This window comes from Sceloporus occidentalis, unplaced genomic scaffold (assembly GCF_023333645.1).
Source record: "Sceloporus occidentalis isolate IW3139 unplaced genomic scaffold, rSceOcc1.0.p SCAF_83, whole genome shotgun sequence".
Taxonomy (NCBI): Eukaryota; Metazoa; Chordata; class Lepidosauria; order Squamata; family Phrynosomatidae; genus Sceloporus; species Sceloporus occidentalis.
Genome location: NW_028317063.1, coordinates 3,950,726 through 3,978,377, shown reverse-complemented (window position 1 = coordinate 3,978,377; position 27,652 = coordinate 3,950,726). Strand labels below are relative to the sequence as shown.

General features: G+C 37.7%; 1 protein-coding gene across 1 annotated transcript in view; it reads right to left on the bottom strand.

The window, feature by feature from the left end:
* Nucleotides 1-26,324, bottom strand: part of LOC149285202 (G protein-activated inward rectifier potassium channel 1-like) — an 82,670-nt gene extending 56,346 nt beyond the window's left edge. The window contains exons 1-2 of the mRNA XM_089495690.1: nt 25,653-26,324; nt 14,765-14,981 (exon numbers count right to left, since the gene is read on the bottom strand). Coding sequence (XP_089351816.1) covers nt 14,765-14,981; nt 25,653-26,324 — 889 coding nt within the window. The remainder of the gene's footprint in view (nt 1-14,764; nt 14,982-25,652) is intronic.
* Between the last annotated feature and the right edge of the window lie 1,328 nt (nt 26,325-27,652).

The following is a 27,652-nucleotide window of genomic DNA, read 5'->3' as shown; positions in this document are numbered from 1 at the left end:
TATTTCATGTACATGTACTTGTGTTATACAAAATTCCCTTTGTTAAATTATTTTCAATCTGTGGATACCTGTACGAATAATTGTTATGGCAAAAATGAAAAGTGCAGGTAAGTGATCCATTCGACATGTGTTTAACTGTAAAAAAAAATAATTTTGAAGCAATTAATGCAAAACGATTTGCTAATCCCCTCCTTTTTTATGTTGTATATGGATTTTCATGTCTTCTGATATTCACTTAAAACAGTGTGGACTTTTCTTTACTAGACATCCCAGATTTAAATGACCACAAAAGTTTGGGGTTTCTGTGTTTGGGGTGCCTAGTCAACGCTGATCCCTTTTATGGGGGGTGTTGGTGTATACTAAGTCCTAGCCTTTAAGGGGTTAAGATATGTGCCGTAATCTCTACAAATTCACAAAAAAGCTTAACAAATGTGAGAAAAACTCCCAGTGAATGAAACTTGCAAAGAATCCAATAAATCATCACAAAACCTAAAGCACCGAGTCCGTGGCTTTCTAATAACATCATTACAAATGGAACTTCCCCAAAGCACTGCATTTTTTTTTACGTACTACCAGAGAGCTAGAGGGGGAAAAAATGCAAGATACCCAAAGGAAATTGGTATCTTTATTTATTTATACTTATTTCGCTGTGCTGTGTTCTAAAACAGTAGGCTTTTTTAATCACCCATATGACTAATTTAGAAGGATTTGCAAAGCTTTCATTTGGAAACATGATGTATTTTTTTGTCTTCAAACCATATACAAAACACATCCGGTACAAACAAGATCTCCATTATAACACGTGAACCTGAGGAAAATGTCTAGTGCCGCTCGTGCATTTAAAGGGAAATTCGACGGAGGGTGCAATTTCTCACTTTGGTCTGTAGAGTTGGGTCAAAAGGTTTCGCCATCTCTGAAAATCTGCGGAAAAAACGAGCACAGAAAAAATCTTGTTTCTGTGGTCTTTTGTGTCATCAGGGCTCAAGTGTTTACATAATGCATGTTTTGTGACGTCATGATGTAGCGACAACATTTTCCATCTGTTTCGGTTTCCAACCCTGTTATTTTAAGGTGAAACGTGTACTGTTATATATTTTTACTTAAAATAAATCTATTTGATTCTCATCACACTTGGACCTCCTTGATTTTATCCTAATTTTTTCATTGGTGGGGAAGATACCACCTGTGCCAAATGGATTGACCAAAAGCTATTTTGCTCTTTGTTAGCCAGTATAACCTTTATATTATTTTATATCAGTTTTATACAGTAAGCACTATAGTTTTTGGATTTTTTTTATTTTATATATATCTACGCCGAGAATTTTCTCTGCATGCCTCCAAGGAAAATACATTAAATATTTCTTGAAGTGGGAATTATCATCCATTGAGATACAGAAATAGGCTTCATCAAATATTGACGGACCATTCAATATCGGACCCCGGACCAAGACTTTCAGTGCATATCAGCAAGTGCGGATCATAACACCGAAGTACAGAAAAATCGAAGCTGATTTATGAGCTCCAAATATTGTAAGTGCATTTCTTTTTGTCCCTTCCAAGAAATCACAGATATACTACACTATTGTGTGTTACTTTGTCCTCTTATCATTCCATATTTACCCACCACGACTGGGATTTGAGAATTTCTGTAAGGAGCTGCTCCCTCTTCCTGTCTCTACGAATAACAGTGAGGGTTCCATCAAAAGTCCCCCGGGGTTATTGTGCAACTTCTGCCCTGCACCATGCATCCTCAATATACTCAACTGAGCAGTTGTTGAAGGACATAACTGGGGATTTTGCTGGCTTTTAATCTACCCACTTCCTAGGTCCATTCTGGGTTAGTGGTGGTTGGCACTATTGGCTGGTGCCATTTATTCAGTCCCCCCCCAGCACATTGGTCCCACGGTAGATGACTAGGCTGACCCAACTCTGCTGGAATGCCCACCATAGAGTGAACATTCTGTGTTTTATAACAATATTATTCAACATTGATCATGAGATGCAGCTTTAGATTGACGAGATACCTAAAAACAGATACGTTACATAATCAGCAAAGCTGAACTGACATAAGTCTATTTATTCAGATTTCAGTAAAAATGATTTATAAATAAAAAATTATAAGAATAGTCTGGGATGAACAAGGACAGCAAGGTCACAAAAGCCTTCACAACTGTCTAATCCTGTCACAGTCCGTGTAGCACATCAGAGCTCCCAGCTTGCTGCGCACCGAGGTTCACTGTACACCGCAAGCCTGACTATAGGAGATGCGCTTATCCACAGACTGCACAATTTACTGTTTGGATCTATCTATTGAGTGTTTTGGTTTATGTGATCATCTAGATATCATTCGCCAAGCATTCAATGTATGTTTCCTTACTCCTAGAAACCTGAACACTCCCTAGTCGTCTACTTAAAGTGAACAACATTCCTCTGAGATCATCAGTTGCCAACATCATCTAATCAATTCCCTGTCCTTATGTTCTCTCCTTTCTTCTCAGCTACCCTTACAAAGGCTACATGAACCAGCAACTTAACAATAGAAGAGATGAACAAAACTTTAAGTTAAAAACACACATATTCTTAAAACAGAAGGCTGAGATATGTCAATTGATTCTATATGGGGCCAGACACGCTTTAAGGATCAAGGACATGATCAACCTCCATAATAATCCAGACTTAAAACTCAATAGCAGTTTAAAAGAGCAGTAGTTCTCCTGGAAAACAATTTAAAAGGACAAGATTATTTAGCAGGATGGTTGTAGGTCCTTAATGGACATAGCCGGGAAGGCAATTCGGAGCTCTCCCTCTTTGGGGGGGGGGGGTGGCTTCACATCGTGGTGGTGCTAGCCATGTGTGAAGATAGGGCTAGCCATGTGTGAAAATGGGGCTAGCCATCTGTGGGGTGAGGCTAGCCATCTGTGAGGTGGGGCTAGCCATCTGTGGGGTGTGGCTAGCCTTCTGTGGGGTGTGGCTAGCCATCTGTAGGGTGGGGCTAGATGAATATAGCAGCAGTTAGATGGTAGATATAAAGTAAGAAGACAAATGGTTCATTCTGTCACCAAGACAACCTGCACAGTTAGAGATTTCCTATGAATCTATCAAACATGTCCCCATTCTTGCTACATTGAAGCTAAACATTATTTAGGCCAGAGTCCAAGAAAAGCAGCACCCTTTGTGGCAGTGTATTGCCCAGTGTTATCAATTAGAGGAAACAACAAAACTAACCACAAATATTTGAGAAGAGAAGTCAGACCAATGAGAGGAAGAGAATCTATTGGAAAATATTGAAGTATATATATATATATATATATTTATTAACATTCCATTTTTGTGATATTTGGTATGACATTTGTTCAGCACTAAAAGAAAACCATAGAATAAGCTTTCACAGCCAGAACCGTTAATGCTAAAGTCATTTGCCATAAACTCATGGGGTCTAATCATTAAGGCTTGAGCCGTGGGCCTTGAGTTGATATCACCACGGAGCAAACAACAAAATGCTTATCACCTTGGGTATTTAGGAAAGAAACTGAATAACAATAAATATTACCCGGCACTCACTCCGCAGGGAGGGTTCCTTCTATATGCACTGCAGAGACAGATGACAATTTGAAGTACTATACATATGAACTGGTTATGAACTTTGATTTTGGAAGGGAGGACTCACTTGCTTTTTCTTCTGTTTTAACGTTGCTTTATAATTTAACCACATTTTCTGTTTTTGCTTTTGTGTGGGTTGTTTTTTTTTTTTGCTACACATAGTGAAAGGTCTAGGGGGTATTTTTGTGATGGATTACCCAAGATATAACTTCACAATCTCCCATTACAGACTAACACTCACTCTAGCACACAGCTATACACACAGTCAATGTAACACACATATTCATACACACACACACACACACACACACACACTCACACTCACCAGCTGAACTATAGAGAGCTTTTCACATTCTACCAACTTAGGTCAGCAGAGTTTGGCTATTTTACATAGGATGTAATAGTACACCCTAGTGATGTGAATGGGTTAATGTTCATCTGAAAAAAGGACCTCTGAGGTCAATGCTTATATGACTCTACAACATATACAACTATCAGAAAGTCCTTTAGAAACCAGCTTGCAAACTTCGGTACGTGTGTAGTGCATTATTATTTAATAATTACTACCTTCAAATATTATTATTATTATGATACTTTATTTATAAAGCGCCGAATATTTACAATGGCCCTCCTGTTTCACACTGCATAAATAAGAAAGGAAAAAAGGACTGTTGGGTCTGTATATGAATACATTTTTTAATGCTTTCCCTTTTGTCAGGTGTTGGAGAAGAGGTGAGTGACAAAGCACAGATATTCTGTTTTAAGCTTATTTTTAAACAATGTGAGAAAAAAAAAACCTTGAATATATCTGAGGTCTTCGTGGTTTATTTGTTACGAGGCTTTTACGTCCTTTTGATATTTTCGTTATTTCCGATTGAATTGATGTGAAAATGACTTCCACCCGCACACTGACTTAAAAATCAATTCGATACAGAATATGTCACATTCTTATTGCAAATCTTTCCTAATGCAACCCAAATATCCATGTTAGAGCGTGTCACACACGAATTAACTAACAGCAGGCTTCTCTGTTTCCACATTTTCCAACATTTTTTATGCAGTGTTATCATAGAACCACTTTTAGAAATGGAAAAAAAGAGGCTAATGCAAGGTAATGGCGACTGGCTATAAAGAGTTTATCTAATGTATGATATACCGCACAAATACGTATACAAGGCAAAATGTGCTCATTAAAAGTCAATCACCAAAAAATATATAAAAACAGAAAACAGTCACAGCTAATGCCTATCCTAAGCAGCCATCTTCCAAATTATTTTATAACCACTGTTTATGATACGATCAACTTCAGCTTTGATGGTTAAATAATCAATAGAACCTGACTTAAATTTTCAGTAATTTTGTATCAATTTTTTTTTAATTGTTTTTAGAGTATATCTATTCTTAGAGTGCTAGAGGTGAGAGCGATATCTTGCAAAGTGATTTTCTCTCCCCCCTAGCACTCAACAGAATTTCTGAATATCTAAGCACTCACATACCGGGGCCAATCAATCAATTGATAAGTCTCCTGCCTGGAATTGCTACTACCCCAGATTACATAACCCTTCAATAAATGCCACCGTACAGAAAGAATTACATTGTCGTGGCGACCATTTCACAGGGCCTCTTTTATCTATCTCTTGAAAAAGCTAGAAAATTACAGTTCTATAGAACATTAAGGCTGTTGTTCATAGATATTACTTATTAATCCCAAAGACTTTTGCATTAGAATAATAAACATTATTTACTTTCTTTATTTAACTTTGTATGTGGAGTTATTATAACCAAAGTGTATTTTTACAAAATATGGTTACATAAGTATATCTATGAACTGTTTGGGTTCGACCGAGATCATCCGAGCAAAGCCATGCTCCAGGTCACATCGCAGTGAGTGAGCGTTAGAGTGTGTTTGCGTATTATTATGTGTGTTAGTTACAGGGGGGCCTGAAGAAATATTGCACCCGGGCCCCTTTAACCCTAGGTTCACCCCTGTTGCCTTAACCGCACCTTCCATTCATCAGCGCCGGGCATATCGCCCTGATGGTTACCCTGCTGGTAACCCATTTCCATTTGTTAATTTCATTCCATTTTTCTCCTTGTTGCATGATTATATATCACTTCTGTTTAGTTATTAGCAAAAATATAAGCCCATCTCAGAGGTGTATTCAGCGGCGGAACTACCGGGGTCGTAGGGGTCGCGACTGCGACCGGGCCCTGGAGTTCTGCCAGTCAGGGGGGCCCAAGGGATTGTGAGAAGGGGGGTAGGGAGGGAGAGGCGAGATTGTGAGAAGGGGGGATAGGGAGGGAGAGGGGAGATTGTGAGAAGGGGGGTAGGGAGGGAGAGGGGAGATTGTGAGAAGGTGGGGTAGGGAGGGAGAGGGGAGATTGTGAGAAGGTGGGGTAGGGAGGGAGAGGGGAGATTCTGAGAAGGGGGGGTAGGGAGGGAGAGGGGAGATAGTGAGAAAGGGATAGATGGGTTGGGGGGCCCTTAACAGATTCTCGCACCGGGGCCCTGAGGTTTCTAGTTACGCCCCTGGGTGTATTGATATTGGATGCAGCCATTGGATTGACCCAACGTACTGCCCCAACCTATGGCAGTACTGTTCAGTGCTGATATAAGACATGATATCCTGGCCTCCACCTTACAAGGATTCACAGCTCCACGTTAACTTACTACGGAGGTTGCGCTTGACTTGCCGCCCTAGGCCTTCTACATTGTATAATGATCATTTACAACTATTTAAAAAAAACATCTACAGACTAGAAGTTTTTTTTATGAAACTCATCTTTAAATTTTAATCTTCTGTAGATTTATATATTCCATCGCATTACTAAGTCATGGAAAATAAGAAGGCACTATTTAAAATGTCCCGTCTAACTCTGAGCTCGCAAAAATGATACCAATCCTATTATTTTTTTCCCCACTTCAGATCTAAAAATGTATAGAACACAAAAACATCCAGGAACACTTCGTCCCGTCCAATAGCACAGAGCAACCATCTGCAGCACGCTTCTCCATAAACCCAAAGGTACGAGAGCTCTATCCATGCCAAGGAAATTTACCTAAATAGTCTGCCAAAGAGACAGATGTTCCTATTGGAAAAAATGTATGATACACAATGACATCTGGGCCCTTTAATGTCTATCCGGGGGGGGGTAAATGAATTATACTGAAAGGCACTCTACCTGGGCTTGCTCATTGTACTTTCCATCCGTTTGTATAAACCTGTCCTTCACCCGCTATTGTTTTTTATGCAAATACAAGGCGATGTGGGTTCCGTGTACACAAAGTGCATTGGATTTCACAAGAGAGATATTGTCGTAGACACATGGTTACATGTTCCCTTTTGTACCTATCCAAAGCTTCACAATTGGAGACCTACTTTTAAATATTTATTTAGATTTCCTAAACAAAAGAGGACTATTCAAAAGAGTAATTTGCTGTTAAAAAAAACCACAAAGAATTTCATCTGGTTGAAAGCTGAATTACAATAGCTCAAAATACCACTTTGTGCATTGCCGTGTAGCTGTTCTATTAATAATTAGCTTGCATTAAAAAAATATGAATGGGGCATATTATTCTACAGTTCGAGGAAAGGCCAACTTTGTAAATTTTGCAAGATGTACAGTACATTTATATATATATTTGTATGTATAGTTTTGTTCTTTGTCAGAGCCTCCATGATTTCCCAATATTTGTTTTCTTAAACTGGGAGACAGCATTATATACAAAAAGGTGGTTGTAACAAAAGAACATAACAGGTAACACCTTCCTTATAGTTTAGAAGACATCTCAACCTTGTTCTTGATCCAGAAGAAAACAAAAAACTCCACATTGAAGCTATTTACAATTGTGAATCTACATAAGTAGAAGAACCTCCCAGCAGATGTGGTAGAGACCAAAAACAGAGAATGTAAACATGTTTGGGATGAGAAGAACACTATATAAAGTCTAAGACGAGACCAAGGAATGATTAAAGACTTGTTGGGCTTAATGGTTCTTATCTGCCATCAAATTTAGTTTTTTCCTAAAAAGAGAAAAAAAGAGAAAAATTCCTTACTCCAAAATGGCAGTCTGAGTTTGCATTGGATCAACAAGCTATAACTAACAGACGTTTGCATTGTGTTAATTTTAATTAGTAGTTTTATTCATTCTCACTCACACTCTCTCTAATGCTCTCTCGCACTCTCTCTCATGCTCTCTCGCACTCTCTCTCATGCTGTGGATGAAGAAAGAAGATAGCAGATTAAGGATTGAGTGAGTGAGTGTGAACTCATGAATCTCGGATGAAAATTCTGATCTTTTTGCTTCATTTTTGTGTGATTCATGTGGGGGGGGGGCAGGCCTCATTTTCAGGGGTTTAAACGGATCGCCTAATTTACCAAAATTTGGTAAATTTGCACTTCGTACAAAACCGAATGCACAAGTCTACTACCTAGCTTTCCTGAGCTTGGTCTGTTCAGTCTTGGGGTAATAGCGGATGTAGGGCTTTTCAACTTTGTTACGGCCAGGTATATTGTGTGGGGCGCTTATCTTTTCCTTTATCCTCTGCATCAAACATTAATAGTATACATAGCTATTCCATTATCATAACTATTTAATATAATCAAATACAAATCCCGAAAATTCCCCATACAACCTTTAAAACAATCAGTATTCCTTCAAGAAATTAATCACATAAATATGCAACATCCTAGGAAGGATAACGATTAATCGTTGTAAAAAAAAAAAAAAAGTTGCATGTGATTAAAAAAAATCACTGAAAATTATTGTTTTTATAGTTTTATTGATGTTGATTTCTTGCTGAACTTTTTAATACATAAAATTAGTCAACTAACATCTAATTATCTCTTAAAAACCAAACAGAAGGAATTTCTTTCTGTTTCCTAGCAAAACTGACTCAGTCTTTTCACGTGCAATCAAAATCATAATCACTTATGAGCATACAAAGGCAGAATTATTCAATAAACTGTAAAATTACTATATAACTGTATGTGATTATTTGCTGTAATGATACAATTGCTTTTGCATTAGGAGTTTGGTCTGAAATGTCATTTAAGTAATCACAATTCAGTAAGAGAATGAAAAAACATGTTTTTTATGATATTGCTCATCCTGCTTGACCAGTAGCCTGGTCACTTTCTGAAAAAGTAAATTTAATAGTTTCTTAACAAAACTACGGGATCATATTTGCAAATTTAAACCAAATTATAATATTAGTTAGAATGTTCAAGGTAGATCAAATGAAGAGAGTCCATGGAAGGACACATAAAGGAAAGGGGTACGGATTAATTAACATAGATAGATGGATAGGTAGATAGATAGATAGATAGATAGACAGGTAGATAGATAGATAGATAGATAGATAGATAGATAGATAGATAGATAGATAGATAGATAGATAGATGGATAGATGGATAGATGGATAGATGGATAGATAGATAGATAGATAGATAGATAGATAGATAGATAGATAGACAGGTAGATAGATGGATGGATGGATAGATAGATAGATAGATAGATAGATAGATAGATGGATAGATAGATAGATAGATAGATAGATAGATAGATAGATAGATAGATAATTATCTGCTTACAGTTTGTGTATATCAATGTAATGTTACATTAACCCAAAAAGATTAACCTTTGCATTAAATAGACTCTACTTATAAATGCTTTTTCTTCTGAATATTTATTTATATTATTTTAAATAAACAAAATGATTCAAATACATAAGGCCAATGCTTTAAAAAAAAAAAAGGTAATTAGTCAATTTCGAGTTTCTAAAAAAGAGAAATCTTGGTTGTTTGATGGTTGTTTAGAAAAGGCTTTGAAATGGTAAAAATAGATGTAATTAAAACAGAAGAGATTAAACCTGGAGAAGGAACATTCTGTGCTTCCACAGATACATATCCAAACACCTGGAAGATCCCATCGCAAGAAACTTATTACGCATGAAATAAACACTCTGATAATGTGACTGATACAGTAAAGTTAAATTTAGGCACAGCAAGCTTAATCCTCAACAGAAAGGATATTAAAAGCATGGGTGCTGTTCTACCAAAAAGCATGTTTGAAATATATCTGAAATTAAATTACAAAAGGGTATTCTGCAGGATTCAGAGAAAAAAAATGTATTTGCCTTAATGTGGCTATTTGTACAGCCGACAGCAGTGAATAACGTTCTTCTAATAAAAGTTATACCCTTATACAGGTTTTGATACTTACATGGAAACTATTTGACAAGTAATTGTTCTGTGTACAAAGACATTAGCCACTGCCATACCTGAGATCTTTGGGGTACGTTAAAAAAATGTTTAACTGTGACAAATGCAAATTGGAATACATATTATCTAGATGCCTTAAAAAAATACAAACCAGATGGACCCAGTTTCCCAAATGTTACAAATATCCGTCCGGGCAAAAAAAATACAAACCTTAGCAGAAACAGAGTCTCCTCTTAGATTCTCTTGGTGGGATCCCAGATCTCGCTCAAGTAAAATATGTTGCTGCGAGTTCCAAGTTTAAGTGAAACCCTGCTTATTTTCATTAACGAAGGGCATCTTCGAAGAGTATTATGATCCCTGGATACATTAATATTGGTTTACTGTCCCTTTAAACAGTCTAAAGTGAAAACGCGCATGCATTAGTCCAATCCCTTTGCGCTGATTTAGAGGAGATTTAGAGCAGTGTTGTAGAATAAAGGCTATTAGCCCTTGGGTCAGACTGCATGCTCTTCTGACTCAGAATACACGCTCAGAATCATTTTAATGTACTTTGGAACAAAATGAACATTAAATCTTTGGTATTAGAGAATAAACAGTCAAAGCGAGAATTATTGTGTTGGAACTGGAGAAACATAAATTTTGTACTAAAAAAAAAGGACTAATGTTGGTCTTATCATTGAAGAAGAGGTAATCATTTCCTTTAAGAGCAATATCGACAGATGGATTGCTGCTCCCGGAACGGTGTCATTGAAATGATTGGGGACGCGTTGAAATGTCAAACATCAAATCTTTTTGACTACTGCAGAAAATCATGGGGAGGAAAATGAATGATTGGCAATCCTTATTTTCCAGATCTTTTTTGCTGCAGACTCGTTGAGCTAATAGGGATATTTTAGTCCAGCAATCACTGACATAGCAGTTTAATCTGGACGCGGTGATAAAATGTCACAGACTGGCCAGGAGTATCCTATAATTTCAATAAATGTTCCATGTTCCCAGTGTAACCTTCTGTGGCTGGAAACTATTTTGAAGTGAAGTAAATCATTCTGAGCAGTGCACCCAAGCAAAGTCTTTTTATTTTGCCCTGGCTTCAAGAACAGTAGATACACAGAGGGCAAGATTTGCATCACAGGCACAACTAGGCTGGAATGCTACAGGCAAGTGCCACATTCTAAAATGAAATGATTTAAAGGTAGGGCATACATGGAATAGGGGGGCATGGTTAAAACGAAAAAAGGATACAACACTGAATACTGAGCAAGAAGTGAACAGGATTAATAGAACAATACACTATCTTTCCATTGGTATACTAATCATTCCCTAATCGGGGGGACTTCCCCTATGGGTGCGCACGAGAGGACCACTGTTTAAATGTTAAGCATGTAACACTAGATGTGAGTTACACGCATTCCTAAAATAAAGGTCACCTTTAATGCGTAGCTGTTCTAGGATTGCCTTAAGGGCCCACAACAGCTTACCCCTAGGCCGATTCAAGAGCCACCATAGTCCACAGAAGGAAGTCTGTGCAGCTGCCAGCATAGCCTGTCCTGGTAACATGTCCTTCTCCAGGCCTGCGCGCTATCTTCTGTTGGAGAGCCGACCATGGCAGAAGTGTTAGAAGAGAGGTACGTGTCGATAACCCCCAACATTTTAGGTTTCCAGAGTCAGGCAAGAGGAAGGGAAGACTGCAACTGGAAGAGATGAGGGACAGAGGCAACTGGTAATATTCAGCTTCACAGCACTGCGAGGTGGCCAAGTGAGTGCAGGAATGGAGATGTCTGCTGCAACAGCACCAACCAGAGGATCTCCGTAACTGCCCCATGGACCCCATCTACCTGTGAAAGTGGGGCAGTTGGGCAGCTTCCTGGGACAGCGGGACACTGTTTTTACTAGGAACCATCAGGGTTTGATCCTGAGTCTCAAGGTTTTTGTCCCCATTCTCAATGAGGGCAGATTCTCAGGGTCACACATTCTGGAACTGACACCTTACTATTCTACACTGCTGTGATCATATATATATAAGACTCCTAACTGGTGTTTTTGGTACCATTATGTTTGAGTTGATATCCCTGTTTGAATACAGGTTAGTCAATTAGGGCAATTTGCCTGGAATATTTGGCTATTAAAGAGTTAGTATTTCAAGAGTCTCAGGGCCAGCTCATTAAGAAAATTCCCAGGTATAGTTAGGCGGACCGCTCTGGAACCCAGGGCCCACCAAACCAATTTGGCGAGTATTTAATTCTGTTCTGCTACAATTTCTTTTGGGCTCCCTTCGGAATAATATTTTTGTAAGACAATTTGATGAGAATTTACGCAATTAATTTTGAATACTATGGATATTATGGTAGGAAACTGTTTAAACATATGTGGTATGTGATACCTACAGAGATCTAATCTGGAAAACATAATAGGAACATTTATTTATTCAGTTTCACAGAGCAGGGGGTTTCACTTTGAAGATGATACCAAACCAACATTCTAAAGACTGTTAAGCCACTGAGCGTTCTTTCCTGGGAGTTTTGTGCTGCATTATGAATGTCAGGATCTCCGGCGTTCTAAAGCTTCTAAAATATCTCCGATTTAATGCGCGTGCCTCTTAAACATAACATAAATGATACATATTACATTGTCACCGGGGATATCTGGACATTTGACACTATAGGTACAATGCAGTGTAGCTTCTGAACCGATATATATATATATATATATATATATATATATATATGCCGGTATGAACCGATATGGCGCCTACTCGTGTTTAAACTAATAAAATGCTTTCCAGATAAAATTAAGTAACCTCGCAGAGTATAAACTTATCATTTATGCTGGGATCTATGCTTAGTGGTAAATTATGACAATTATTTTACCCAAATTAAGTTTCGCCAACATAAGATTTAACTGTAATATTATACCTTCTGAATACTTTAATCTGGAGATTGCCAGAACCCGTTACATAGCAATACGCAAATGTCATGTGATTCATTAGTTCCCTTTAAAGTAATTAGAGAGAATGATGACCTCATTAGAAATATACAGATCCCTTATTAAGATATACTTGTCATCCACGCAGCACACTATTAAGGGATAATCTAAATTACCGCTCGGCGCTCCACACATCTGCAATTTTAATAATGATAGGGCAGTGCACACTAGCTAAGAGGTAGTAACCACAGATCTTCGAAACATTTAAATTCTTATCATCAGTCCACTCAAACGATCATTTAATCTAATAGAGACCCAAATATTAGTGCGTTTTATAAATCTGTTACCAATACACCAAAAAGAAATCCAAAAGAAGCAGAATTTTGCAGCAGATAAGACCCATTCCACCCATCTAGTCTGCCCACTTTTCCTGATGTAAGAGACTCAGACCTTGGTCTTGTCTTAGATTCCAACTAGTTTAATGCCTTCAAGTATTTGAAGGTATGAACAAATAAAGAAACAAATCTAAATATATGGTTATTTGTCACGGATATTTAAATAATTGTCCATCTGCAAAGAAAAATAAAGTTTCCCTCCAATAAATATATGTTTTACTCCCCGACAGATCCACTTTTATATGTATTCTTTAAAAAAAAAAATAAAAAAAAATAATCCTTTGTGGCCTTATGGTTCTTGCCATTGATTGGTTGCTTGAAGCAGCCAATTAGCGTCAGGAAAACACTACTATTGAAATCACTCATAACTCATGATGAAGTACACCCTTTTTAATTTGAAAAAGTTGCCTTATTCTCAAGTTTAGAAAAGTAATCTAGTCCAAACAATGTGTTCCATTTAAACACAAACATAGATCAAATACAATGATTTGTAACACATGAGGAATCAGAACGCACAATGGTGCGCATCCCACATTATCGAGAAATTGTATACCTTTATTCTTGGTAACTTAATTTACGGACCAAGAAATCAATGAGGTGCTTTTCAGGGTTCTTTGATTCGTCTGAGACTTACCTTTTTCATTGTTAGTGTAGAAAGAAAACTCGTGCTCTTTTATGTTGTTTAACATTCCACCTGTCTGATAGTTTCTATAATTATTGAATACAAATTCTGACTATTTTGTTTGCCCCTATAAAAAGGTCTGTGTGTGCTATTTTTTTAATATTCAACTACGAACTCTTCCTATGCTATATAAAAAATGTTTTGTGTAAATATATACCAACACTAGAAAGAAATGAAGGATAAACAGTATTCTCAAACTAAAAGTCAATATAGATAAATTTAAAAAAGTTCAATATAATTATCCCAGGTAGAGGAGATGAATTAAACAATGTGGGCTATCTTCACTTAAAGAAGAGGTTGAGAATGTCAGCTAGCCACAGTTTTTGACTTGCAAAGTTTTAATACCAAATGCCGGTTTTGGTAAAGATGCCTGAATTTTTTTTCTTGTTAACTGAGCCTTTTTGTACCTTTATTTGATACACTTATATATACTGTCAGGACTGGCGATCATAAGGCGGTGCTGGCATTTTAAGTCTATGGTCTAGTAAAGGGCGCTAAGGGTAAGTATGATGTACCGATGGCCAGCAGCCCACCGAGCAGTTGCCGGATCAGCAGGCCGTGCCTGTATACCCAACAGCTGAGCAGGCATGGATTACTTTGCTTGAAGAATATATTCAAATGTTCATCTTTTCATCCAATTACTTACATGTGTGCATTAAGAGAACAAAGCCATTAATGGACGTTTATTAAAACAAAAATAAAAGATGGAGGGAATATACCAGGCCAATAGAAATAAGACCAAAAATAAGACCGAATAAGGAAAGAATGGTGAATATTAACAAACATAAAATGATTGAAAGAGGACCGAAAAATTTGTCCAAATCATTTTTGGCCCATTTGCCCATGTCAAATATATATATATAATGCATATAATAGTAATTAGTGTAGTAATTCACAATAGATAACGAAAATATGAAGACGATGATATTTGTGCACTCACCAGTGGTTTCCACAATGCCTTCTAGGATTACAACAATTTCAAACTGCTCCGTCTGCATGGATCGCTGAGATATTTCATAGAAGGGACTCTTGGAATCGATCATGTGGCAGATAGTAAGAGGGGAAACCAGAAAAAGCTGATCAGCCCCAGTGCTAAAACCTACATCCAGTTCAAGTTGATCGAGGGGTAGAAACTCGCCCTCAGGTGTCTGCCGAGACTAGACAAGCACATAGAAGAAGAGAAAGAAATTATCACTTAGGGTTGCAGTTTTCATGACAGTCTGACATCAAATCACATCTTGGCTAACATCTGACATTTTCAATTATGGGAGGCAGATCTAAATCTTTCCGCTGTGTTGGGTCTCATTATCATGTGGGGTTAAATAAAAATCCAAAGGAAAGTGGCGCTACGACGCACTGCGCATTATATATAGGAGTGTGCAAAATCCCTAGCCTAAAAAATTCAGCCATGTAAGCATGAATGGCACATGTACATTTTGATTTAAGATGTACATATAAATGATAGATATTTAAAGAAAATGTAAAGAAATGTATGCAACCATCATACATATACTGCATTATTAACGAAATCAGTTAAATATATAAAATAGTTGTTTAAATAGCTTCAAGATTGGGTACTATTGCAAAAGAGTTTTCTAACAATCAATTAGCTTTTTAAAAGTAACCTTTGATTAGTGAACACAACATGCCATTGGAACACAGGAGTGATGGGAGTCATGGGAGTGAAGGGAGTAATAAAGGGCCATTGGAACACGGGAGTGATGGGAGTGATAAAGGGGCATTGGAACACAGGAGTGATGGGAATGATGAAGGCCATTGGAACACAGGAGTCATGGGCGTTATAAAGGGCCTCTGTACGCCTATGAAGATATTCTAGCTACAATAGCCATTTACAACGCTAACAATGTCTGCCTATATTTTTGATCCTTTTCTTATTACTTTAATGGGAAAAAAATGCTTTTCTGTCAAACCCAGGGAAAGCGACCCCAAACTTTTGAATGGTAGTGTATTTTGATACTATTTATATGGAGAGCTGTTAAAATGCTAGCAAGGCATATAAAGATGTTTTATGCTCAGTTTGTACTTTTTCAGAACAAGCTGCTCTAAATAGTGTCGGTCAGAACACAGGACATCTACCCCCTATAGATCATCTTTCCTCTGAGTATCACAAAAGTTCTGCTGATCACAATAGCATTTTTTAATGCACTGAACCATGTAGCGTTCTCTGTGAGCTGTTCTGTGGGTTTGAAATTCATATTCACTAGTCATTACCAATAAAACCTTTTTTTAGCATAAAAAGTAGGTTGCTCTAGCACTACTATGGCACAATCGATGAACCGAGTTCAAATGCTACAATGGAGCTCGAAGGACCGGAGCTTCAACAGGAACGGACTTTTTACACTTGCTATTGTTGGTTCCTCTAGAAACATTATTAGACAAGTTCTTTGTGTGGCTTATGGAAGTTTCTTGCCTATACAACTATTGTGTTAATATATTACCTTCCAAAATGCTTATGGTTTTACTTGCCAACACCGCAGGTAGAACTTGGGTTGCGGTTAAGAAAAAAAACATGAACCATATGTACTGTATATATGCATATATATATTATAAAATGAAAAGAAAGAATTGTCATTGTATCACAACTCACAATTTGCAATTTCTTAGACTGTGGATTACGGTTAATGGAAATGACCGCAGACGTAATTGTTGAAAAAAACATCATATCAGATGGCATCTGCATGTAACGCTTGTATAAGAAACCATGTATTATCATATAGATGCAAACGAGTCTTCATAAGTAACAATTACAGATCAATCAAACCTTTACAGTGAATAAGCTCTAGAATGTATCCTTGCTGTAACAATATACTATACAATCACACATTAAACATGGAAAAAAATCATATTTTTCAAGATTCCCTTTAATGGCCCATGATGATATACACATGTATACTGAGTGAAAATGCATTAAAAAGACAATACGTTTTACGCTATGGTTTAAAATGCAGACATATATTTGAAAATATTGTTTATTATGCGTTATTTAATTCTGCCTATAATACCTGGGATATATACATATATATATTATTTAATTTAAATAATTTAAATAATAATTTATGCAGCACTTCTTACAGTATATACATTCAAGGCATATGACAAAACTAAAATCGACAGACTAAGTTAAAGAGGGCTCTCAAGAGAATATACTTAAAAATGTGTTTTAAAAAATGGTTTCATAAAAAGAAATCTGACTGTACCATACAAAAATATAAATCATGTTTATTAGAATACCAGCTTGATAAGACTGGATTTAAAAAAGAAATAGATTAAAAAAAAACCACTCAAATTCTACCTATTACATTTAAAAATTGTTGCTAATGAAAGTATTGCAACTTAAAGGGTTAATATGATAATGGCTCACTCTATTTCGTGCTTGTCCAGCAACGTCCTTGATGACCATTGGCATGCAAGAGCTGTACGGCAGGATATAATTAATGAAGACGAGAACGATCAATTAGCATTGCTCCATAAATCATCAAGTAAAGTGTTTTATATACTTTGGACCGAAGTACTGCCTTTTCAATAATCCTCAGGAATACAAGTTAGAATTCTCGAAGCAAACATAATCTAAACGCAGGTTAGACATTTCTGTTACAAACATGATCTCATTGTGCTTATTGTACGAAAAGTTCAATTGTCACAAAGATCAGGGACCCCTTAGCAATCAGCAGTCCAGATGGGGTGGTGGTGCCGGCACCGTTCACTCATCCAGAATTTAGACTCCTGGTCTCTAGTATCCGCTACAGACAACAGCACCACTGGACTACTGGGCTGATTAAGGCATTTCTTTAGTCTTAGGGTTATTAGGCTAAAGGATCCTTGTTAAGCTCCCCCACCTTTAACCTGTTGCATCATCGCAATACCTAGGACCCTTCAAAATTCTATGTAGCAACTCATAACACGTGTTAACAATATGACCCTAATACCTGTACTGATGGAAACTTTGACTCTCCATTATTTAAAAATACCCTTGAGTATTTAAACAGGGATGTCAACCATGATATAGTGGTGAAAATCACTAATTAGAAGTCTTAGATATCATCAGATCAATGTAGACTGTGAATGAGCTAGCTTCAAGATGGTGTGGCCCTTAGATTTCATTCTGAGACTGGAGCAAACCCAACAGTCTGTAAGTCCAGGTTCTGTCCAGTTCGCTGCCCAAGCCTTGTCTGAATTCCTGCCCTGTCCTGTCTGACTCTGTTCATGGTCCCTGATTTTGCAAAGTTACAGATTACTGTGATGAGGATCAAGGATCCTTAAGTGATCAGCAGTCTAGGTGAGGTAGTGCTATTTAGTGATCCAGTACTGAAGGAATGTCTCAACCAGCCCAATAGTCCAGAGGTACCGGTATTGGATCCCTGGCAGAGCAGGTTTGAAACCTTGACAAGCCCTACCTCACCAGACTGCTGATCACTGAGGGATCCCTGATCTTTTGCGACTTCAAAGCATATATCAAATATAGAGTATTTTGTTAGTTTCTTTATGGTGGAACAGAAAGAGCAGGTAGTGTCCGAAACATTTAACAATTTGTGTCCAGACTAGCAGAGGTCTCCACTGACCTCACCTTTTATCACAGTATCTGTTGCTATATTTTGAGAAAATAAAATTATGATAATGTTGGCTGTGGTTTCGAAAGGATAGCGTACACCCAAATGAAACAAAATATTGAAACATATTTAAGAAACATATAAGGGTTGGTAAATCGCCAAGAGGCAGCATAACAAATTGAAATGTAATTCATATGCTATTAAAAGATTCGGTAGATCTGTGTTTGGAGTTTATATAGGACTTATAATTTGTGGAATAATTTAAAATCACGCGCAATAACAAACTGGTACAAAAGGAAAAAAGGGGACCCTGCTCTTGTGAGCTTACAATCTAGTTGGTGGTTGAGTTGGAACCTATTTTATTCTAATGGTTTGTCAGCTTAAATTCAAATGTTGACCAACAAATATGTATTTATCTGTGTGTTGAATATTTAGTAATATTTGTGGGGTAAGCTATATAGCTTACTTAACTCTATATTAGGATTTAACCCTGTACCCTTTCTTGTTATACATTGTATAGGGTTTCCTGTGAGCATTCATGATTTATATGATTCATTTCTTCGAGGTTAATAGGTAAAGTGATTATATTGACCGTGTAATGTAAACCTATTTGAAAGTGCAGCAAATCATGAATCTCTACAGCATCAATGTTTTTAGTGGTGGTTTTAATCTCACCTTTACAGAGTAACCCCCCCCCCCAACACATTTCCTGCGAAATAATGGTATTAATACCAACATATAATATTAAGACCATAAATCTGTGGAGACGGGATAGTCATAGACAAAGCACATCCATCGCTTTATCATATAATTATTCATTGTTAGTCAATAGCATGAAAAAGATAATTACATCCATATGTTTGCCATTATTTTATCTCGAACCTCACCATGGAGAATTTGCATTTTCCACGTAATTTTACTGAAGTGTCAATCTTTAATTATCTACGGTGATTCATGTACCATACTCTATATTCCTTGCAATATGCGCCTAAATGAACAATGTTCTCTAGATAAATCAGATATTTCCATAGAATTGCAAATGGAATGGAAAATTACTTTACAGAGAAAGAATCCTCATTGTGAAATTATTAGTTTCAATATATTTATATCAGTAAATATACAACATACCTCCCAAGCATCCCGGTTTTTGTAGGACTAAACCGTGTTCTGCTGTCCCATATATCCATGTGACCACACCCCTCCTAGGTCCGACAGCGCTATTTTCAGGGATGACCACACCCCTTTCAACATGAAGCCACACCCCTTTCCACATCTAGCCACACCCCCAACACAGGTATCCCAATTTGGACACCTGAAATGTTGGGAGGTGTGATATTCTAGGACTATATCTAACTTTATCTAGTTTTATTGTTAAACAAACTGCCAAGTATGAAGAAGTCTTAAAGGTACAGGAACCAAAAATGTTGGCAGTAGGACCAAGGTATTTGCCATGCCACATTAATTATTCGTATTGTCAAATGGCACCAACTGTGTTCCTTTGTAGCAAATGCAAACGTCAATTATAAAATGTAACTTGGCAAATCAAAATGTACTTTATCATAAATTGCTACAAATTATCTTAAGAATTATTAGTGTTTCTTGCCTACCAACTACCATAGCGCAGGCTTTGGAAAATGTCCGAGCTTATTATGCAAAAAATATGCCTATTGCCTGTAAGAACATTGAGGTATAGATATATAAATAGTTTACTTTATATCTTATGATACAGCTATTTTATAATCCTTCAATATACATTCAATTACTTTGAAATCCAATCACCTTCCCAAAATCACCATGGGAGCTTTAAACTGTATTTGATTAGTTGGCAAAAAATATAATCCACTATATACCATAATCCATACGCATTTAGCTGCAGTCACTACCTAACGCAAGCATTTTTTCATGGAAGGAAGATCTAAAAAAAAAAACATCTATATGGGCTGTAGTAATATTATAGCTTGGAGGAAAGCTCAGCCAAGAGCAGGGCCGGCCCAAGACTTAATGCTGCCTGGGGCGAAGTTTAAAATGACGCCCCCCCCCCCCCCAGGCGAGGCCGGGGGGGGCGGCATTTTAAACTTCGCCGACGCCATTATCTACCCTCCCCCTTTGTACTTACCGTTAAACAGTCCAGCGGCGAGTCTCCCTGCTCTGCCACGGTGCCGGCTTGTAATGCTGAGCGCCGGAAATTGACGTCACTTCCGGAGCTCAGCATTACAAGCCGGCACCGAGACCGAGCTAGAGGGCTCACAGAGGAGAGAGAGGGGGCGCCGAGCGGGTAAGCGAAAACCACTCGGCGCCCCTCTCTCTCCTCCGCTTCAAAAAAAAAACCGCAAATTGCCCCACTCGGCTCCATTGTAGGGTCGGCCCTGGCCAAGAGACATTGTAATAAAGCGACTTGAAAACATTTTATCGCACAGCTAAAACATGTTTAATACCAATAGCTAAACATGATAGCTAAGTGGTCCCTTTACATTGTTGTGATGTCCCTCTTGCAAATGCATTGGGGATTTTGAAGAATTGCCCCATATGCCTTTTCTCCTTTCCCGGATCTCCTCAGTTGGCTTGCCGAACATACTTCACGCCACATGTAAACCCTGCTAGCTCCAGCAATGACTTTTGTGATGATTCCACCAACATCAGCGTCAAACATTACATTAAGGTCAATGCCAGTGCTCTGTATAGTATTCAGTTATGGTCCTTCATGAAGGGCTGACCTGGTCTTGCACAATCTTTATTTTAAATATGCTTTGTAAATTGCAGACTCAGCACTCCTCTTAAAATAAACTCATCTGTGTTGGCCCCTTCATAATGCATAGTTGGTTGGAATATTTGAAATGTGAATTGTGGTTCAGTAAACAAAACCCACTTAGAACCAATCCATAAAACGTACGGGGGGAAGGGTGAAAGAGTTTCCCTGAAAGGAGGGATGTGATTGGTTCTTCCAATGCACGGGTCCCTTGTGGTTGTACATGACATGCAGACCCTAATCAAAGGTGACAAATGCTTTGATGTCAGTACGCACCACATGAGAGCTACGCAGATGCTATCAGAAGAACCAGTTCTGCTCCATTCAGGGGTAATACTGAGGGGTCGCACATCACATGTCCCAGTTTATACTGTTATACAGATATAAAAAAGCATATTACATAATTAGGATCATAGCTCCTTATATTGGGTTTAAAGGGGTGGTTAAGTCTCAAGATCACTGTTATAAAAAAAAATATCTAAATCTCTATGGGCCTTCCACAGACCTAATTTTGGTCTTGGAAATATCCAACTCAAGTAAGCAAGAATAGCAAGGAAACTGAATTTTAAAATTATTTAAATCATCAGTTTTCTAGTGTCCAACATGAATATCTATTTCTAGAAACATTGTTTTATCTTTACCATACAGCTTCTGGCGTAAATAAACCTCTTCAACCACCCAAGGTGCTATCTACCAAATGTAGACCTGGCCATTGGCAGCTACAAGACCTGACATTCTTATGACTTTCCAGTGGATTCCTTCATCTAAAGTCCCTTTGGTTTTACAAAATTTCAATCTTGCATACTTTATTACATTACATTTATTTATAGAGCGCTAGCAGATTACAAAGCGCTGTTACAATCAGTGTAATAATTTGAATTCACACAATAACAAACTGGTACAAAAGGAGAAGAAGGCCCTGCTCTTGTCTAGTCGGTGGATGAGGGGGAAGTAAAACAGGAGAGGATGGCTTGGATGGGGATGAGTTGATTGGGTCCGGATGTAGAGGTTGTTGGTCGTTCAGATGGCTTGATTAAGATTATGGCTGAGAGTGTTAGGGAGAAAGGTTGTACGCTCTTCAAAAAGGTGGGTTTTCAGGGAGATTTTGAAAGTCGTGTTCGAGGGAGAAAATCTGATGGGATGGAGAAGGGAATTCCACACAAGGGGGTGCAGCACAGGTGAAATCCTGAATACGGGATTGGGAAGAGGTAATGGCGGTAGAAGACAGACACAGGTCATGAGAGGGACGAAGAGGGTGGTTAGGGGTGTATTTGAATAGCAGGGTAGAGATAGGGGGATACAGAGTTTTTTTTAATACCTTAATATAACACCACTGAGGTGCCTATATTGATGTCAAGCCTGTTATCCAATGAAAATACAAAGACAATGACACACAATGGACTCTAACCCAAGCCAAGTGACTACATAAAGCAAGCAAGTGAAATTAAACATGTAACCAACAACCAGCAAACTGTGCATTTTGTAAAGGTAGGTGATTCAAAGCCCTGACCATGAACTCAACAAAACAACATCAGTTACAAAGTAACGTGGCAATAAGGCGAGCTAGAGTATGTGACTATAATGCCCATAATGTTACGTGTCTGAGAGTCATCAGATTTGTCACCTAAAAATAGCTCAAACAGAACAATTGCAGAATTCTGTAGAAATATGGCTCTAAATATAGTAAATCTATCTGGGAGCGAAATGTACTCATAATTAGAAAATCAATTTGACCAGGTCAAATGTATTCATTGCACAGTTGACAGATGGTCATATATGCTACACATTAGCATTGTCTGATGGAATACACGTGTGCATTCCATAGCAATATACCCAGAATATTTTCTTTATTTACTTTGCAGAATCTCAAGTTAGAATACATGGGTAATATATATATATATATATATATATATATAATGTTATTTATATAGCGCCAACAATTTACGCAACACTTCTTACACCCCATACATACTCCAAACTAGATTTGACAACCTAAGATAAACCATTACATTAGGTAAAGAGGGCCCGGCTCAGAAGCTTACAATCTAGAGGATATATATATATATATATATATATATATATATACACACAAACACAATACATCTCAAGTATATAAATGTCATCTGCTATTATCTGATTTAGGAATATCTGTATTAGGAATATTGTTCTTTTATATATATATAAGCATGCCAGTGGTATTCCCAAGTGTGCATCCAGCCAGCTTTTTCTTCAGATTTCCTAATTGTGCTCTCCTCTCCATGCAGATAATGAAACTGGCTTAATGTTTCAAAAGAATATACTGTGAACAAACACTTAATGATTTACGTGCGCATTAAGCATATTAAGCAGGAGAATAATATATGCAATTATGCATCATTTAGAACCATTTCCAAAATGGGAAACACATGCGATGATCTGAGTACCTAGAACCTCGATTCCTCTCCCAGGTCTCCAAGATCCCAAATCAAGCCTGCGATATAATGCATGAAAATCCTACTAGGTCTATAATGAATGCACTCTAAGGCACGGATCATCTTTCAACCATAATATGCAAGATGAACCATGCATAATTTTTAAACAAACACTGGGTGAACTCCAGTGTGATTCGCTGAACTATAATTGTTAATTTCCTTAATTTTTATGGTATGACAGCGAAGAATTACAATAACCTTTTTTTACTGCCAGGAGGTCCTGCGACAAATTAAACAGGGTAAATATCACATTGCCACAATGGCCTACAGTAATAATCATGGTTTTTGTACGGTAGCAGCATAGTACAAATGAAAGGGCACAGTAATTTCTCTTGTCTGGCTTATAACAGGGGGAAAAAATATGTACAGCATGGATATTTCCACAAAAGTAGGTATTTAGAATGTTTTTGTTTTAATAATACTAATATATAATATCATTTTATATATATATATAATATTAATACTAATTATTTATATAAATATATATATATATATAAATAATATGTGTGTGTGTGTGTTATTCTTCATCTCATAACTTTTTTCCATTGAAATAACAAATCGTCAAACTAAAGACGCAGCCATTAAAAATTATGAAAATCAACAGATTATTGAAAATGTGCTAAAAAAATAATAAAATAGCCATCGAACAGACTACAGGGACAATTATGCTAACAAGGGTAGTTGATTGGATAAGTGACCAAACCACTAAAATATTATAGGATGGCTCACAGAAAAATAACCAAGGGTTAAATTCTAGAATGCTAAGCGCTGACTGCCTATCATTTCTTTATTAACATTTATGTTCCAGTCTTACAAGATTGTGAATTTATCGATTTGCATGGGTAGGGTGCCCTGCTCAACTCAACTCTGAAAATGTTGAGTAACGATGAAAGATCGATAGACGAAGTAACACATGATTACCTGGCCGAGGAATTTTCTAGATTTAACTAAAAACTGTTTCTAAACATTATTTACACTGGCCATACATACAATAACATACGAGGAAGGATTTCCTAAAGACGGAATTATGACTTCATTCATAGATAATACTCAAGAATGAAGAATAACTGAAAAGAACAAAAGTATGTGTTGGTGTACAATGATAGTGTATCCTTTATGATTCTCATGTTTATAACATGTACTTATCAATCAGATATAGAATACAGGCCTTTAGATTCTGAATGTAGCCATTCTATATGGTCTGAAAAATAAACTAGAGTCTAGTGCCATTACAGGTGAGTAAAATCTTAATTGGGAATTGGAATTATTTACCGGGAAATCGAATGTCTTTTAGCTTCCAGCAGCCAAGAAGCGGTAGCTGCAAGTCCAGCAATAACAAAACATACCAATATTTTATCTAGATTCCTAATTTAGGATTGAAAGGATTGTGAATTGTATTTCTTTGGAATCAGTACACCCCCCAATCAGTTTGCCTGGTCACAAGGTATATGATGAACAACTTAAATATATTTTGCGGCGATCAATAAACTATTCCCCTATGGTTCACATGGTGAACGTAATGAATACACAGATGTGGAGTGGACAGTGAGAGCACATGTCAACATGATGTGTTGTGTTATTACATCCAGTTTGTCATTGCTTGCCCTCACCCCCTGTCCAAACACAAACATATTAATGAGAACATACGTTACCGTTCAAAAGTTTGGGGTCAATCTGAAATTTCCTTGTTTGTTTGTTTTTTGAAGGAAACGCAAATTTTGTCCATTAAAACAACATGAAATGGATCAGAAATCCAGCACAGACGGTGTTAATGTTGTAAATCACTATTGTAGCTGGAAACGGCTGATTTTAAATGGAATCTCTTCATAGACGTACAAAGGCCCTTTATCACTCCCATCGCTCCTGTGTTCCAATGGCGCGTTGTGTTCCCTAACCCAAGTTTAAAAGGCTAATTAATTGATCATTAGAAAACCCTTTTGCAATTATGTTACAGCTAGGAATGTCCTTGATTTCCATGAAAACAGCTCAGTGACCCCAAACTTTTGAAGGAGCTGTAAATGATTAGGTCTCTTGAATACTTACTTTTAGCAATTTACAACGGATCTGTGCAGAAACCATATGGCTGTTTCGAAGATTTCCCACTCTAAACATTAAAGTTAGTTTACCATCTCTCATGGAGATGACAGCATGTTCACTGAACATTAGTGTCTCTGCTCTCTTTTTGGGCTGAGACATCTTTATAAACATACAGCCGATCAAAAAGGCATCAACTATGGAACCCAGGATGGACTGGAAGAGGAACAGGATAATCCCTTCTGGGCACTTGTCAGTGATATACCTAAATCCATAACCGATGGTGGCTTCGGTCTCAATGAAGAACAGAAAGGCTGATGGAAAATTGTAGACGTTGGCCACACAAGGTGTGTAATTCACATCATGGGCTTTGTTGAGGTCTCCTCTAATGTAGGCTATGACCCACCACATGGATGCCATGAAGAGCCAGGCTACTGTATAAGTGAGGATAAAAATGAACAGGTTCCAACGCCATTTCAAGTCTACAAGGGTGGTGAACAGGTCAGATAGATATCTGCTGGTCTCACTACCCAGGTTCCCATGTTGGACATTACATCTGCCATTCTTCTCCACAAACCTCTGTCTTTTCCTCTTAGGGGCAGCTTGGTTAAAACCAGAGCCACTGGATGAAGTGGTGACTACCTGATAATCGTCCCCAAATTTCCTTCTAAGTGCAGACATAATATGGAAAAGAAAACAGCCAGAGTAAGTGTCTGTGGAAATAGGAATGGAATTATAGAGAATATGCTTTTTTATCTATCTGTTTATTTTATTTTTCTTCTCTGGTACCTTCTGCTTCAAATGGTTTTAGAGTAATGACTCCTGGTTCCCAGCGTCAAATAATATCATTCATCACCATCCATGGAGGGTTTTGTGAGAAGCAAAAGTGGTTACAAATCTGATTTAGTGTATCAATTTCTCTCTTTTCTAAACACAATACAAATGATGTCATTATCTCATCCCCAGATCCTCATCCTTTGGCTTGGGCTCTGCAGCATTGCTTCTGCTGCCGGTTTTTCCTGAAAGTTGGCATGCAGAAGGAAAGAAATGTATAGAAAAGAACCTGCTTATAAGTGTGACATCAGACCCTGGTCCTGGTCAGGTAAAAGTGTCCTGCTGGAATCTTTTCAATGAAGCCTCTTCTTGGAACTGTCACTGAGCACAATGCCCATGGGTCCAAGCACTGGTCCAGTTTGGTAGCCTCGGCAGCATCGCCCCCCCTCCCCCAATATGGAGAGAAATGTTCTTATGGCTCTAACGATGTGAGCTTTGCACTGGAAAGGCTTCCAAGCCACTCGCTCGCTTCCTGGGATGAGGGTAACAAAAGCTCTTACGAATCTCTCTCGGGGGATGCTGTGTTTTGCTCGGGTTCCTGAGCCTCGCTGTTCTTTGCAGGCGATCTCCTCGGGGTCTCAGCCGGCAGTGCTGGGGATATTAATAGAGCCGCAGAGTTCTTTTTATCGTGCGAGGTGGGAGAGTCATGATTGTGTTGAGTGAGTGTGTGTGTGTGTGTTGGAGAGAATGGAGAGAGTGTCGGTGTGATCAGCAGCAGCAGCTCGCACTGACTCCGCCCGCCCCCCTCTCTCCCCTCCACTCCCCATCTGCACGGGTCCCTCCAGACTGCAGCAGCCTCCACCAAGGGGTCAAACTACGGGGGGTCTCTTCATGCACCTGTCCCAAAAAATGCACCAACTCCCAGCCGTGTGCATGCATTCCGTGCACGCGAACATTTACAGTAACATGCTACATGCATTGCAGGCAGGTGCAGGCAGAAGGGGGCAATCTTTCTTCCCATTTATATATATATATATATTATATATATATATATATATATATATATATATATATATATATATATATGTATGTATGTATATATATACATATAAATACATTATATATATACATACATTATATATACATACATATACATACATTATATATACATGCACACATACATATATTTATATATATATATATATATATACATTATATATATCCATACATACATA